Source organism: Diadema antillarum, unplaced genomic scaffold (assembly GCF_040938485.1).
Source record: "Diadema antillarum isolate AM-2024a unplaced genomic scaffold, OU_Dant_1.0 scf00000135, whole genome shotgun sequence".
NCBI classification, from domain to species: Eukaryota; Metazoa; Echinodermata; class Echinoidea; order Diadematoida; family Diadematidae; genus Diadema; species Diadema antillarum.
Window position 1 is genome coordinate 1157289 of NW_027271024.1, and position 15540 is coordinate 1172828.

Genomic DNA, 15540 nt, shown 5'->3' on the forward strand with positions numbered 1-15540 from the left:
CAATTGAATTCAATTCATTCCATTCAATTCAGTTCAAGCCAATGCAATTCAATTCAATTCACGTCGATTTATTTCCATATTTCCCATATGATAATAGGTATTTCTGAAGAATATATTTTATGTTGTTAGTATTTCAGACAGCAACAGGCATGTTTAATGTTCCTTATGACAAGTTTCAATATTGTTGCTGTTGTTCATTCGAAAAAGTACATCGAGAATAGATTTCTGGTAGTATTTTCAAAAACAGGAACTCAAGAATTATGTCACAGATTTATCAACGTAGAATTGATATCGAGTAGAATTTGGCTATTAGGAAAAACACGTTTGAGCTTTTTGAGGATACCAGTATTTTAAGAAAGAATACTACTTAGATAATCGACTTGGGATTTCCATAAGTCACTATCAATGAAAAGCACTAAATCCATATTGGTACCATAAAACTTATTTAGTTTTATGTCATTGATCTTAATATGATAAGGAAGTGTTTCCAGAGAGTTACTTTAGACATGGAGTGAATTTTGTCATTGGTGAGCGATTTTTATGAAAAGCACTGCTTTAACAAGCTCGAAATACTCAAATTATGCCTTAGAAAGAGATCCGCCTTAACGCTACATTAATCAATATTTTATCATCATCATTATCATCATCACCATCAATGCTGATCACCTTCTATTTTTTTTCGGATACATTATTGTAGATGATATCATTACACGCATGCATCTATTTTCATAAGTAGTTCGGTGGAAAAAACAACAACAACAAACAACTATTGTTTTGGACCCGTCACTTGGTGTGACTAGCTTGGCAACTGATGAAATTTCATGTAAACCCTACTCTGTACAGCAAGATTGCGATCAGTACTTAACGGAAGAGAATTGGTAAAATATGAATGGGTCCTTGTGGAATACAACCAGACAATAGGGCAGAACAAACACTCGTGTGTCAGTGAGTAGGCCTACGTCGCTTTGTTGGCATGTACCCCTTTGGCCTTGTCGTCAATAATTCAGGTGGAGGTCGGTGATGGTATACGTCCGCGTCTATTATTATGTTTGCGAAACTTCCCCACATTCATAACATCCACTCTTAATTACAGTGTATAACATGTCAATCATTTACTTTATACACAAATACTACACAAACACACAGTACATGCGAACATACACATACACACACACGGATTCATACAAGCACATTATCAACACTTGTTTTATACCGTATGTGGAAATGATAAAACAAGACAAGTGTATGAGGAACGTTTACCATGGTCCATTAATAAAAGTTAGTGATGGATAACAATCATTTTCCTCATCTTTTTTCTTTCATCTGGAGTCCCTCAGTTTGCAGATAACCCTGATTCTCTGCTTGTGATGTTATAATTATTCTATTTCCTCACTTCTTTCTTCTGGGGGGGGGGATTTGCATCTCACGCACAATCAATTATTAACTGATTAACGAAATCATGCAGTTCTTCATAAAACTGCTCGTTATACATAATATAATTATGGTAATGGCTATAATGGGCAGTATCAGTAATTATGGTGTAGTGGACACTAAGGAAAAAAAAACTGTTATAATGAAATACACGATGACATGTCAATATTCACGACCATTGATTACGACCGCCTGTAATTTCTTCATGTAGAACTCATTTCCATTAAAATGATTGAATTTACAAATTATGAATATCATGATATTTGATGGCAATTCAATTGATTTTTAATAATTCCAATAAGTCCAAGAACTTTGAATAAGAAATGGTAAACTCTTCAAAATACGTAAAATGAAATAATATTTAATAATGATGAGAAACATTTAAGTATAGATAAAAAGATAGATTGATTGATTGATTGATTGATTGATTGATTGATTGATTGATTGAGATATACATAAAAAAAGATATTCTGCTTTCAGACCAACACCGCAAAAACAAATGCGCTCCAGATATCACCTCTAAGAAGCCGCGTTTTGGATATAATACGAGATTTTGTTAATCAGTGCGGATTAGAAGGTCAAAAGAAAAGTGCTGTGATCACCATGGTGTACTAGAGGCACTTACCAGCTTACGCTTTTTATCGGGAGATGTGTAGTCCAGGAGATTCCACCACCTCTCGCCGTCGAGACTGTAGTCAACCCGGAAGGAGTCCACCCAACATCCGGCGAGTTGCAAGGTGTGTCCGCTCCCCCGGGTCACGAGACCCGTGACGATGACACGTTCGCTGTAGCACACCTGCGAGTGCGGTAGAAAGGGAACAAGTTAAATGTACTTAAAGGTACTCTAGCATATAAAACATAGTTACCATTTGCATAACTACAGAAACTGTAAATTTTTATCCTTATCATCATTTTTGCACATAAACTCATGCATAAAAATTTACGAAATAACGCTTTGATAACATTTCAGTTGGGCACATTGGTTAGCCATTGCTTAACGACGAAAACGAGAAATTTCAGTTTGATAAAAAAGTGTTGCAGTCTGAGAACATATCCGATCGTGGTCACCAGGTATGTTTTATTAATGATTATCGACAATCGACAAACCGGGCTATGGAAGTACACATATAGTCTCCATCTTTTGCGCTATTGAGAGAGTGAATCGCATGTAGCTTCTTGGGATAATTGGTATGACACGATGTATTATCGTAACCTAATGTTTTACCTATGTATCCATTACTGAACAACGACGGCCCTTTAGGAATAAAAGTCGGGTATATCGACTTTTATTATTCCACACTTTTGATAACGAGATACTACAAAACAACTCATCATCCCCGAAAATTGCTTCAGCCAGACAGGTTTAGTAGTAGACTTTTCTAATATACAAATATATTAAGCAACTTCCAAATGGTGGGAGATGAATTTTGAGTTATTCTGTAAGTTATCTTTTAGCTTTGATTAAGACTAGTTTCACTCCCCAATACCGGGAGCAATTTTGCTTAGAAGAAATTATAATGTCGTCCTCATCAAATTGTTAACTTTGAATTTAGCCGCATATCTTAGACTAGAAAATAAAATGAGATAGAACTTGTTAAATTCACTACATCTGCTCTATATAAGAAACATAAACATTCACATAAGTATTAATACATAAGTATTAATATATTCTGAAATGTAGGGACCTAATCTAAGGATCAATTATGAATTCAGTCAATTTAAGGCTTTTTATCATACTCCAACCAATATCCAAAAGAAACCCTGCCCCACAGTTGAGGGGGAAGAGGAAGAAAGCGTGACAACCTGTTGGAATAATACGTATATTATATCGTCAATTTCGTCTTGCTCAATTGAGATGTTGCACGACTGAGAAATACGTGAAGTTGAAGAACAAATGAGCTTATTTTCTTTGTGCTAGATCACTTTTGTGGTCATACAGGGAGCAGCCATTCGCGGCTTTATCCATACGTGACTGATGCGACGCTTTCATGACACGAAATATGATCAAAACGTCAATCACCTGATCTTCCACTGTTTACCCACAAAATGTTTTCATTGCAACCATTATGATGATTCGGACAGCAAGATATTGCTATAAGTGGTTTCGTCGTCGAAACGCAACGCAAACCATAGCCCGAATTCGTGTATCTTATATTCTAGATTCCTTCAGCTGATTAAAACAAACAAAATAACGAGCGCCTGGTTCGTGTCGGCTGATGCTATCGAAATATTACCCGAGATGAGAGAACTCCAAGGAAGCTGACATGTCCAATTTCCGTCCATGTCGCAGAGGGTACGTACGTGCTCAAAAACAGCGATTCTCATACAGTGAGTTCATTTTGTGAAAGTCATTCGTGTATTAAAATCACTTTCGACTGTACGTCACTGAAAGTGTCTTCATTACCTCCCCGGACATCACTTTTCAAGAGAAGTGCTAATATTAAACCAGTTCGTATTATACACTAGCCCATATGCACATTTCCCTACTGAACGATCAATCTCTTGTCTTTGTTGGGTATGTACTTTACTCGTTTATTCAGCGATATAATGCATAAGTTTGTAGGACATAGCTATTCAAGGCATTCATGTTTAAACAGAGAATAAACCTGCGTAGACTAGGTGTCCAGAATAGCCCGACAATTTTAACGCTTTGGGAAGCGCATCTATTTCATATTTTTCCATTGAAAGCGTGTTTTTTTTTCTATTCATATTTTGGACTTTAATGAACACTGTTGCTGTTACGTTAATGTGCTGGCAAGCACAATTTATATTGATGACATGAATATTCAGTTACATCACAGAATGCTTATCTCATTGAATTCAAATCAGTCATGCCCGTTACAACATACTGACATTTTTTTTTTCTCAAGCGCAAAGTGGAACTACAAATTGGCTGATAGGAAACGATATCCGACCCATGTATCATGAGATATTTGGTATTTTTCACCTGCTCCTCCCCCCCCCCCCCCCATATGAGTTTGTGCAATAATTTTGTCTGAGTTTGGAATTCTCCCTTTTCTCCGTAATTATTAGATTGAGAAAAAAATCACAGCGAGATTGCGTCCAGATAATAGAGAGATCCGGATAAAGGGGATGCCGGATAAGAGAGGTCGGACTGTATACTTAATTGCAGATTTTTTTCTTACCTCGCGCGCCACCACCCCCCCCCCCCCCCCTTCTCGGCACAAACTTTTTTTCCCATAACCCACTACACCGAGACAAATTTACAATCTTCTTTTCGATGCTTTAATACCTGCCACCACTCATCTGTGGTGCTGGCGGAGGGTATCCAGTTTATGCCTCCCTCCACATCGGCTTGATCGGGTGGGTGGCCTTCGATGTGACTGGACGCAGAATATGTCGCGTTGAGTCTTCCCGTAGACACCACAGTAGTGATCGGCAACGGACATTGGGCATGAGCTATGGTGGAAAAAGAAATGGTAGTCATAAAGCTTTTTCAGTTTTCTCTCTATCAACGCAAGTTACTCGGCAATGGACCTTTTAAAAGCACCATTCGATCTCTGTACATTCTTATAAGAATTTTTTTCTTGAAACCAAAACGTCCACCTCCCATAGAAACAGCCGGATGGGAGGGCTCGCCGCGCGGAAAACAGGGGAAATATTCTTGGACTCATTCTCATTACTGTAACGACTAATTCATGTGAATCTGTGTTCGACGTTTACTATGATTCAACCTTAATTCCCATTACTACTGCATCTGCTCGGACGAAAACAACGCCGATCTCATCATAACTTAATACTGTGATGATAGGTCATCACGAATGGACACAAAATATGGAGGAGAACGATAACGCAAGAGATCAGGAGAAGGGAAAATAGGAAAGAGATATATCACACTGAGAGAAGAGCAGGAAAATGCTTTTTTTAACGATATTTCAAATGGGAAAGGAAACAAATATGGTATGTAAAAATGTCTTACCGGGCATTTGTTTCATGTCCGGTTGGAAGGCATCGCAGACTGTTAGAAAAATCAAAATGGGAAAGAAAAAAATACTTTAACTCATTCATAGCAATTATATTACATTCATAGTTATATTGGTTTCACATGCTTCTGTAAACTCGGCCTTGTTCTAAAGGGCTGTGGTGACTAATATGTGAATAGGGCAAGTCCTCAATGAGAATGATCATTATAGCGAAGTCGTCATACGTGTGAAACCCTAGAATTATCTTCTTGTTATTTGCTAAACATGAGTGTTCCGTGATGTTAGTTGTTCAGCATTGTCGGATCATGCGTCAGTTCCATGTAGGCTATCTCATTTTGGGAATGCGAGTAGGGTCTACAATTTGAGCACTCGATTTGTGTTTTAGGAGGCAAAGGAAACATTGAAATTCTTTGGATCTTCATTTTGCGCTGCTTCTTATACCCTTCATAGTTTCATTTTTGGTGTTGGTATTTCATTCTCTACAATGTGATCGTATAAATTTTTTTTGTTCGTTTCCATCTAAGAAGATGGCTGGATAGCCCATATTTAGCTACGTTAAGCTGGTCTTCCATGGGGTCCAGTTGGATGTGAGGTGGGACCACTTCACCGAGTTAAACACCCCGCTCTTTGCGATGGATGAATGGAGCGGGATCTTTTCGTGCATGAGTTGTGACTCTCTCATACACGGGACCTCCATTTTATGTCCTATCCGAGAGACTCTTTTATTTTAATTCAATTCAGTTTAATAAGCTCGATTGATTGTCATGTTTTTCTTGAGGTGTTACATTCTATATAACATGAACACAAATTATATCATATTTCTTTAATTGTAAACACACACACAAACACACACACAATATTTGTATTACCATGAACATTTATATAATATCGTCGCTGGATGAGGCGACAAGACCTCGTATTTGAAATTTGGCTGAAAATGGCTTTTTGGATTAATGGTCAGATAATCAGTTAAGAAATGTCCTCTCCAAAACCCAGCTGTGTTACTCCAGAAAATGAAGCCACCATGGCATGTCAAAGGAAAGTGCTCTCCCATTTGATAATCTATAGTGCTTTGGCTGCCATGTCTTTTTTTTCTCTCCTGAACATTTGCCATTTTGTAGATACGAGGTCTTGTCGAATATATATGTAATATATATTACATATCATAATATAACATATTTATCAATATAGAAATCATTGTTCAGGTGATATTTATGATAAGATGATTTGTAAACACGAGTGGAAGATCGAATGAAGCATGAAGTTAGTGAATAGTTTTTTTAATTATTATTATTATTGAGGGACAGTAACACAAGCAACCAAACAAACAGTCAATGATATCAAACAAGTAAAGAAAAGGAGTACTTTTGTCTATTCTGGTGAACGTGTCTGTGTCGGCGGAGTACAGCTGCGGGAGACGCCGCGCTCCGTTTAGAGTGTAGATGCTTTCTGCAGATAGGAGGCACACCCTATCGTTGTACGTGTACACGTCGCGGTACTTGAAGGAACGGCACACAAACGACCTCTCCCGCAGGCACGCAATGGCGCACTTCTCTGCGGTGATGTTGGCGTTGCCGATGGCACGGTTCTCGTAGTGAAAGAATCTCGTGCTGGGCAGGTGGTGGAAAGCCTGGAGCGAGTCAGTTTCACCTGAAGATAATGCGATAAACACACCAAACATTGGATACTAGTAGTGAGACTCTAGTTACGTTCAGACGATGATCCCTAACTTAGAGAATAAGCTCGTAGTTATGGTGCGCCAAGTGTCGCATAGTCTCTTTCGTCACGAAATTAGTCTTTTCGTCAGGAAAAAATTGTTTTTTGTTGACAAGCGATAACGTCAATGCTGATCGTCAATGAAATGGAAATTTTGTGACGAAATGACCGATTTCGTGACGAAAAAGATCATGCGACATTTGGCACCCCATACTTCACTACGAGATTATCCTCGAAGTTAGCTTATCGTCTGAACAATCGTAATGACATCATTATATCAATGAGTAAAATGTACAATAGTATATAGAAGAATTTAAAATGAATATGTCTTATTGGTATAACAAATTGGTGCTGTTGTTGTTTTGTTCCAGTGTTCCACGTTTTACAAGCGTGGCTTTTTTAGTGGAACACTGTTTTCCATCATTGTGATTATTTACTATTTTTGTTGCCATGACAAAGTGTATTGTTTCTTTTTTACGACATCATTCGTGTATAATATACTTTATATTGTATTGAAGAAATCCTTTATCAGACGAGTGTAAGAGAAATGAAAAAAAAATTGTATCACTTTGGATTATGTCAACTTTTTCTTTTCTTTTCTTTGTGATGATGGAAATAAATAAAGAGTAGTAAACAAACAAACATATCTTCAGATTTTTGCATCTCTCTCTCGGATCGGCAGTAATAATGCTATCGATAATGATACTGACAATGGTGACGATGATATTAATCGCCATCCTACCAATACCCAACTGTAATCATTTTTCTCTTCTCTACACATAAGTACTTTATTACTGAGTGTATGAATATTTGGGTAAAGAGGCAAGGCACGAGTAGATATTGCAAGGAAATGTGCTCACAGAATCCCTACACTACAGTGTAGAGATCAGTGATAATGCCTTATTTGAATGATGAAAAAATCAGTCTCAGTCATGCCCGGATCAGTTTCCATGCATCGTGATGGAGACTAGCAGGAAATAAACCGCATAATATTTCAGCCCAATCTATCAATTTATGATCGCACTGTACTCTTCGCAGCTAAATTGCAAAGTGTACCCCATCCTATGAATGATGGAATGGTAGAATGTTGCAATCCACCTAATCCCGGCATCCAGGTCAAGCTGTAGATTTATGTGGATTGTAAATCAAGTAACAAATATCCACACGAGTTATTGAGGCGCTGACGCCAGCTGCTAAGTGCGCATGCGTGAAGACAAATCGGTGATTATTATCTACTTACAGACATCGATCTGGCAGTAATCCCACAATATTTCGCTGCTCCATGGCGGTCTGTAGTAGCACCACGGTCTGTCTCGTCCGTCGGGGTTGCGGCAAAAGTTCTGCTCCAAATCTGGCAAAATGCCAACAATAACAGTGACAGTGATGCATAATGTCATATCTCTTAGTTATTGCTCACTGATCCTATACCGTATGAACGTGATTTTTACAACGCAAAATAGCACGCTTATATTAAACTGTCGTAAGACGCAACCATTTTTTACGCCAATCAACTATAGTCAAGCATTCTTAGCAGAAATTTATTCACACAGCATTTCATCCTCCTTGCTCACAAAAGAAAAAAATCAATAAAATAACATTATCAAAGATCAAAACAGACGATACCTGAATCAGGAAATGTGATGTCATTCACGTCTTCGTTGTAAGTTTCGTTCCAGTAAAGACAGCGGTAACCCGACTCCGTGTATTCGGCAAATCCCCGGTAGTCCTCTCCCGTGTCGTTCGACCTACAACCAGCGTGTGCTATCACATCGAGAGTATGTAAACACACATATTTGAATTGAGATTCCAACAGGGGAAGCACAAACGGACATAGCTGAAATACTTAGTTAAAGAAAATGAGTATCATTGTCATCTGAGAAATACAACAATACCTTTATGTGATTTTGTATGTCAAACTCACACTTTAGATGAAATCTTTGGTACAGAACAATCTGTCCAATATCTCCTTACTTCTAAAGGAATGACAAAACTATATGGTCGGGTGAGGGAGGGGTAGCCCCAGACTGATGAACTTTAGGGCTTTTTACACTTGTGTTTCTTAACCCCGGACTTTCTCTGACCCAGGACTATCGTTAGTCCCGTACCAATTTTTTCAGCTTTTTACACTCGCCAATTAGTCCCGTACTATCTCTTGTCCGGGGCTAAGGAGAAATCTGACTTTTTTACACTCGTATTTCTCAGCCCCGGACTTTCCAAACCACATGAATATTCATAATTACGCTGTGTACTGTACACGTACACGCACGCACCGGCAGCACTTGATTACCTCGTTTCTGATTGGTCAGTGAGGGTCGGACTTCGTCTCCGTCGCTTAGCCCAGGATTATTTTTTCGTTCTGTTTACACTCACTTGCTTGGCACCGCAACTGCTATTTTGCAGGGCCAGATAGTACCGTACACACAGAGAAATTAGGGTTCTATTAGGGTTCTTATTTTCACCCTACGAGCAAGTCTAACTAAGTGGCACCTTATAGGGTTCGGGATGGATGTAGGGGTGCAAATCCGAACCCTAAAGGGAGCCAAGTCTTAAGGGTTCGAATTTGGAACCATTCCATAGTCTTTCCCGAAAGCTGACATGTGGGTGTTGAATGGTGTTTGCTTAAAATGCCACACTATTTTTTGGATATTATCGTATATTTTTATTTGAAAATATAACTACACGTTGTTAAAGAGTAACAGTGTCATCAGTAATACTGTACTAAAAAAATTACTACTTGAATTAAACATTTGTTTTTTCTTCTCGCACAGGGATCAAGAATATCATTTCAATGACGTTCTCATAGAGAGAAAGCAAACGAGCACAAGTACACGTATTATGCGTGCACGCGTGGACCGTTGAGCACTAATTGGTCAATGGCAAAGCTAAAATCGCATGCGCACGCCACGCCGTAGGTCGCGCGGTATACGTACGTGCATACTACTGACGTACCTCGTTTGGAATGGACAGACGACCGTGAGGTTGGGATGATGAATTAATCTTTTTGATGAGCCAATCAATGTGAGTAGATAATTGTACTGTAATTCCGTTGAAAATATTTCACAGTAATCGATGATGATATGTGTGAATTATGCTCATAGAATGCTGAGTGGTGAAAACTGATGCGAAAGAGTTGTATCGAGGTACATGTGTACTAACATGTCAGAAGTGCGATCATACATGCAGTAAAGCATAGCGAATAAGTCAATGAAAGTGCACAGTAATACGAAAAGCCTCAACCAAGGTACTTACTACGACCAACAGCCCCATACGCATAGCGTAATTACGCTATGCGTATGGGGCTGCTGGACGCAGTTACCAAGGTACGTACGTAAATAGGTGACCGGATATAGTCGCATCATTTTCGTTAATGGGAATTATTACATTTGAGCCGAGTTGAGGCTCAGTTGGATATTGGTTTCTGTGAAGTTGACAGAAAGAACGGTGTAGGCATGTATGATGTGCCTAATGAAGAAAAATAGTGTTCCTTTTTCATTTAGGAGAATTTAAGACATGTATGAAGATTGAAGTCAGAAAATTTAGGTTGGCCTTGACTCCTTGTTGTCTATCATTGAAAAGTGTTTTCAGATGTGCTATTCTGCCCGAGATTTATAACTGGGACATATCTTTAGCTGTGTGCATAAAAAAGTAACCAAATTTAGATGTGCATTCTTCACTAATTGGTCAATGGCAAAGCTAAAATCGCATGCGCACGCCACGCCGTAGGTCGCGCGGTATACGTACGTGCATACTACTGACGTTCCTCGTTTGGAATGGACAGACGACCGTGAGGTTGGGATGATGAATTAATCTTTTTGATGAGCCAATCAATGTGAGTAGATAATTGTACTGTAATTCCGTTGAAAATATTTCACAGTAATCGATGATGATATGTGTGAATTATGCTCATAGAATGCTGAGTGGTGAAAACTGATGCGAAAGAGTTGTATCGAGGTACATGTGTACTAACATGTCAGAAGTGCGATCATACATGCAGTAAAGCATAGCGAATAAGTCAATGAAAGTGCACAGTAATACGAAAAGCCTCAACCAAGGTACTTACTACGACCAACAGCCCCATACGCATAGCGTAATTACGCTATGCGTATGGGGCTGCTGGACGCAGTTACCAAGGTACGTACGTAAATAGGTGACCGGATATAGTCGCATCATTTTCGTTAATGGGAATTATTACATTTGAGCCGAGTTGAGGCTCAGTTGGATATTGGTTTCTGTGAAGTTGACAGAAAGAACGGTGTAGGCATGTATGATGTGCCTAATGAAGAAAAATAGTGTTCCTTTTTCATTTAGGAGAATTTAAGACATGTATGAAGATTGAAGTCAGAAAATTTAGGTTGGCCTTGACTCCTTGTTGTCTATCATTGAAAATAGAATGTGTGTTATAAATTAGCAATGCCATAGTCACAGATCATAAGCAATGATACACGATATGTGAATTTAGATAATATCCACTGGAGAAGTTGCATGTGCTAGACATGACATAAAATAAGTCAAACAAACAAGGTATGTAAACGGTAAATCACTTCAGAAGTACAACTAGGCCCTACTTGATCCCATACTTTAGCAGGTAGGTATTCCAATATTGATTGTATGTTGAACTTTGTTTTATTCAATTACAGGTTGAACCTTGCTGATCCATGCTGATGCATGGTGTTAGCTTGGTCTCATACTGGGTCAAAGGGACCTGGGTTTGATTGATTATTTATCATCGAGTTCACTATGCATCAAGTTCAATAATGGTCTTCAGGATGAGTGATACAGGTCAACGTTGAGAGACTGGTGAGCCATATAGGATGCCAGAGCTGGAGATGGAAGATGTTCAGGATGTCAATCCTGGTTCCTCGTTGAGTCAGTGTGGAAGCCATGCCAGTTCTTCTGAGAGTGATGGCCAGAAGGGCATATTATTTGGCAGCTGAAGCAGCTGCTATAGAAACGCATCAAAAACTAGAGCTAGAGGAGTTTCGACTTATGCAGCGTAAGATGAGATTAGCTATGAAGACCAAGCTGCAGGTTGCTGAAGCAGAGGAGCAGATATACCTTGACTACGAGAACAAGAAGTTGGGAGTCGGCTTTCCTGTGAAAGCAGAGGATGAAACCTTGCTGTACCCAACTGAATGCGCCAACCAACCAGTACACACAAGTACACCGATTTCTCTGACTAGAGAAGTAACAAAAAAGTTATTTTCAAATTTTCTTTGACTTTTAGCAGATATAGTCCAAAAGCCAATAAGATCATCAGCATCATGTAGTATCCCTGAACCAGGTTTGATGAAAGCCCATCAATTTTTCCGTAGATACATCCGTACAGACCGGGAGACAGACAGGCAACCTGAAAACATATGCCTCCGGCACCATTCAGGGCGGAGGCATAATAATAAGACTCCTATATGTCATGTATGTTTACACCATATAAAATTTGAGACGGGTCACATTGAATCCCCCCCCCCCCCATTAGAATTGCTAAACACCACGGCTCTAGAAACATCTTTCCATTTTAATCCAGAAAGTAATCACCTCCCTGTTTTTAGCCGAGGGTGAGCATAAAGCCACTCCATGAAATGAAGATTAGCATTTTTTTTTTCAAAATATATGTGAAAATGTCTAATTTCATAGATAACGATAACTATTTATTCTGTCTTCTAAACTGTTGTCAGGTTATTCCCTTTCTTAGAATGCACTGGCCCATAATATTTACAAGAATACTCTAAAGAAATATATAATAGAAAAATACAAGAGAACGAACTTGCAAATTACAAATTTAAACACAACCTAAAGAGAACTTGACTTCTATTCACATTTATCTCTTTTTTTTGGGGGGGGGGAAGGTGGATTATGGATGAAAATTTGAATCTGCTAATGGATATGAAATACTCAAAGTATGCTTTCCATTATATTTCATACTAGATGGGGTTAGTTTGTATTGTTCATATTTTAGTTATTTCTTCACCATCGATAGCCTCAGTGCTTCAACAACACATGCACACTTTGAATAGATTGTTTAAGTAGGGAACAAAAAAAAAAGTCGCCTGCTGTTTTTTGTAGTAGACAGTCACACAATGTATGTCAATTTTGGGCAATCTCTGACAATGCAATGTCATAAGTAGAGTAGCTTTGTGATACTTGACAAAAACATGATTTTCTCACAAACCTTTTATGTATATAAGGATTGAAAAATAGAGTTTGTTCCAAAACCTGAGAAAACTCAACATATCATATCTACTTTTTTTGCATATAAAAGAACACTGGACTTCACTCTTTAAGAAGGCAGAAACTATCATCATTGCCCTTACATACGTCAGTGACTTGTCGAGGAAATGTGCGTGTTTTTCCTAAAAGAAAAAAAAAGTGAAATTCTCTTTAGGTTTTCCTTGAATTGTTCTACGCATGTGACATCATAAACTCTTCTCACTCTGCTGCGACTGCACAAATGATTCAAAGATTGTTAACTTTTGAACTGAATGTCCGCTTTTCAATTTTTTTTCTGATGTGTTCTAATAGTGTAAGCCAGTTCGGGGTACCAGTTTGAGCATGTGCAGAAAAAAAGTTATTTGTACTGAGAGACAGGTTGGTTTTTTAATTTCACTGAGATAAGCATCTGTAATGCTAGGATTATTCATGGAATCCTTATAAATGGTGCCTGCCAGTACATCCACTTGACAGAAAGCCTGGTATTTGGCAATGTTAACACACAAAAGAAGTTTGTTAACATATTCAAAACAGCACTTAATAAAATAGATGATTCCCTAAGTGTTGATTGACGAACCATACTGGTCACTTCATCTACACTGGTTAGGTTCATTCTTTGTTTGAATATGAGTTCCATAAATGGCTATGGTGGGCAAGCTGCTGCATTATGTCACTTTGAATTGAGTGAAGTGCCTAACCAACTGAGAAAAGTGAAAGGTCATTTGTACCTATGTGCTCATGAGCTATCTCCGGACTGGCTTATTGCTGCGCATTCACTCAATCCACATGTAGGTCTATATGAAGGTGGACTTGCCCTCTAACTCTGATCATAATTTTAAGCTTTATTTAAGTAGGTTGTATAAAGTGCTGATATATTTGTGTAAGGTTTGGTGAAAATTAAGTGTTAAAATGAGTGGAAGAGTTGTGAGACTGTAACATCAACACTTGAGGTATTTCTCATGCATGATCATAAATCTCTGTAAAATATTGATGGTAATGATAATAATGATAATAATGATAATGATAATTATAATAGTAATAATAATGATGATAATAGTAATAATAATATATTTTGCTCCTGATCATTATGCTTGTGATTGTGCCAATACCAATACCTGCTTTATAAATGTGAAAAATCGACTGCTCTTTACAATATTTTGAATGTTGGGGCTAAACTGCATACATTGTGTAATTATATTTATGGTCTACTGAGTACAATGTGCTTCTTGTTTCCATCGCTTGAAAAAAAAAACCAATGTATCCAAAAAAAAAATGTTTTTAAACTTGTCTCACAAGACATATTCCTTCCTCTTTATGTCCAGTTTGTCATACCACTGATTGGTTAACCTTATTTTCCCTTTCTGAGGTAACATTTTCTGTGGAATTGTTTAATGTTAATTTGATGCAATGAAAAGTGTTTTCAGATGTGCTATTCTGCCCGAGATTTATAACTGGGACATATCTTTAGCTGTGTGCATAAAAAAGTAACCAAATTTAGATGTGCATTCTTCATTTCTTTTTTCACCTTTCTTATCATTGGTGTAATTGTATATGAAAAACAAAATGTGAAGTATACTAATTGTATAATGGGGCACATTCGCAAGCTCTCAAGCTTGGAATTGGATGGAATATGTCAGTACAAGTAGTGAGTTTCAAATATATATGACAGAACTTTGCCATACCCTTCATTGTTTTGGCAATAACTTGTGTACGAGAAATCAGAGTTGACATATCGCTGTTAATGTCTAAGAGCGTCATAAAGGTGCTTTTGATTACCGTAAGATGTACCGGTAAATTCAAGGTACATATCTATGATCCATTCTAGAAGTAGAAGGACAATGTGAAAGATATTTGTCACATAGTTTACTATTACTCTGCACTAGCTTCAGGGATTTTTTAAATAAAAAGAATTAGTGCTCTTTGTCAATGTGGTAACTTCCTTTAAAAGAAGAAAAAGTAATCATTTGATGGAAAGAACGAATATTTTTCTTCTTATTCAATGTACTGACCAAATTTCATACATTTGTGATTTACATTGCCCTTTTTATGACAAAATATGCATCTCGTATGAGAATTTGTAGAAATACAATGTATATTTGATGTTCACTTTAAAGTAAACCATGAAAAAGAAAATCGCTGTTCACTTGTCCCTCTTCCCTGAGACATATATTAAAATGTTAATAATTTATATGTAAGTATGCACTGTATTCATCATGTTTATGTTCTATTTGTTGTTGAATTGAAG

The 15540-nt window shown here is 37.8% G+C and overlaps 1 protein-coding gene across 1 annotated transcript in view; it reads right to left on the minus strand.

Annotated features, from left to right (window-relative positions):
- Nucleotides 1–15540, minus strand: part of LOC139720928 (uncharacterized) — a 77533-nt gene that overhangs the window by 41498 nt on the left and 20495 nt on the right. Inside the window, exons 4-9 of the mRNA XM_071632258.1 lie at nucleotides 8715–8852; nucleotides 8332–8442; nucleotides 6741–7025; nucleotides 5372–5410; nucleotides 4685–4851; nucleotides 2057–2227 (exon numbers count right to left, since the gene is read on the minus strand). Coding sequence (XP_071488359.1) covers nucleotides 2057–2227; nucleotides 4685–4851; nucleotides 5372–5410; nucleotides 6741–7025; nucleotides 8332–8442; nucleotides 8715–8852 — 911 coding nt within the window. The remainder of the gene's footprint in view (nucleotides 1–2056; nucleotides 2228–4684; nucleotides 4852–5371; nucleotides 5411–6740; nucleotides 7026–8331; nucleotides 8443–8714; nucleotides 8853–15540) is intronic.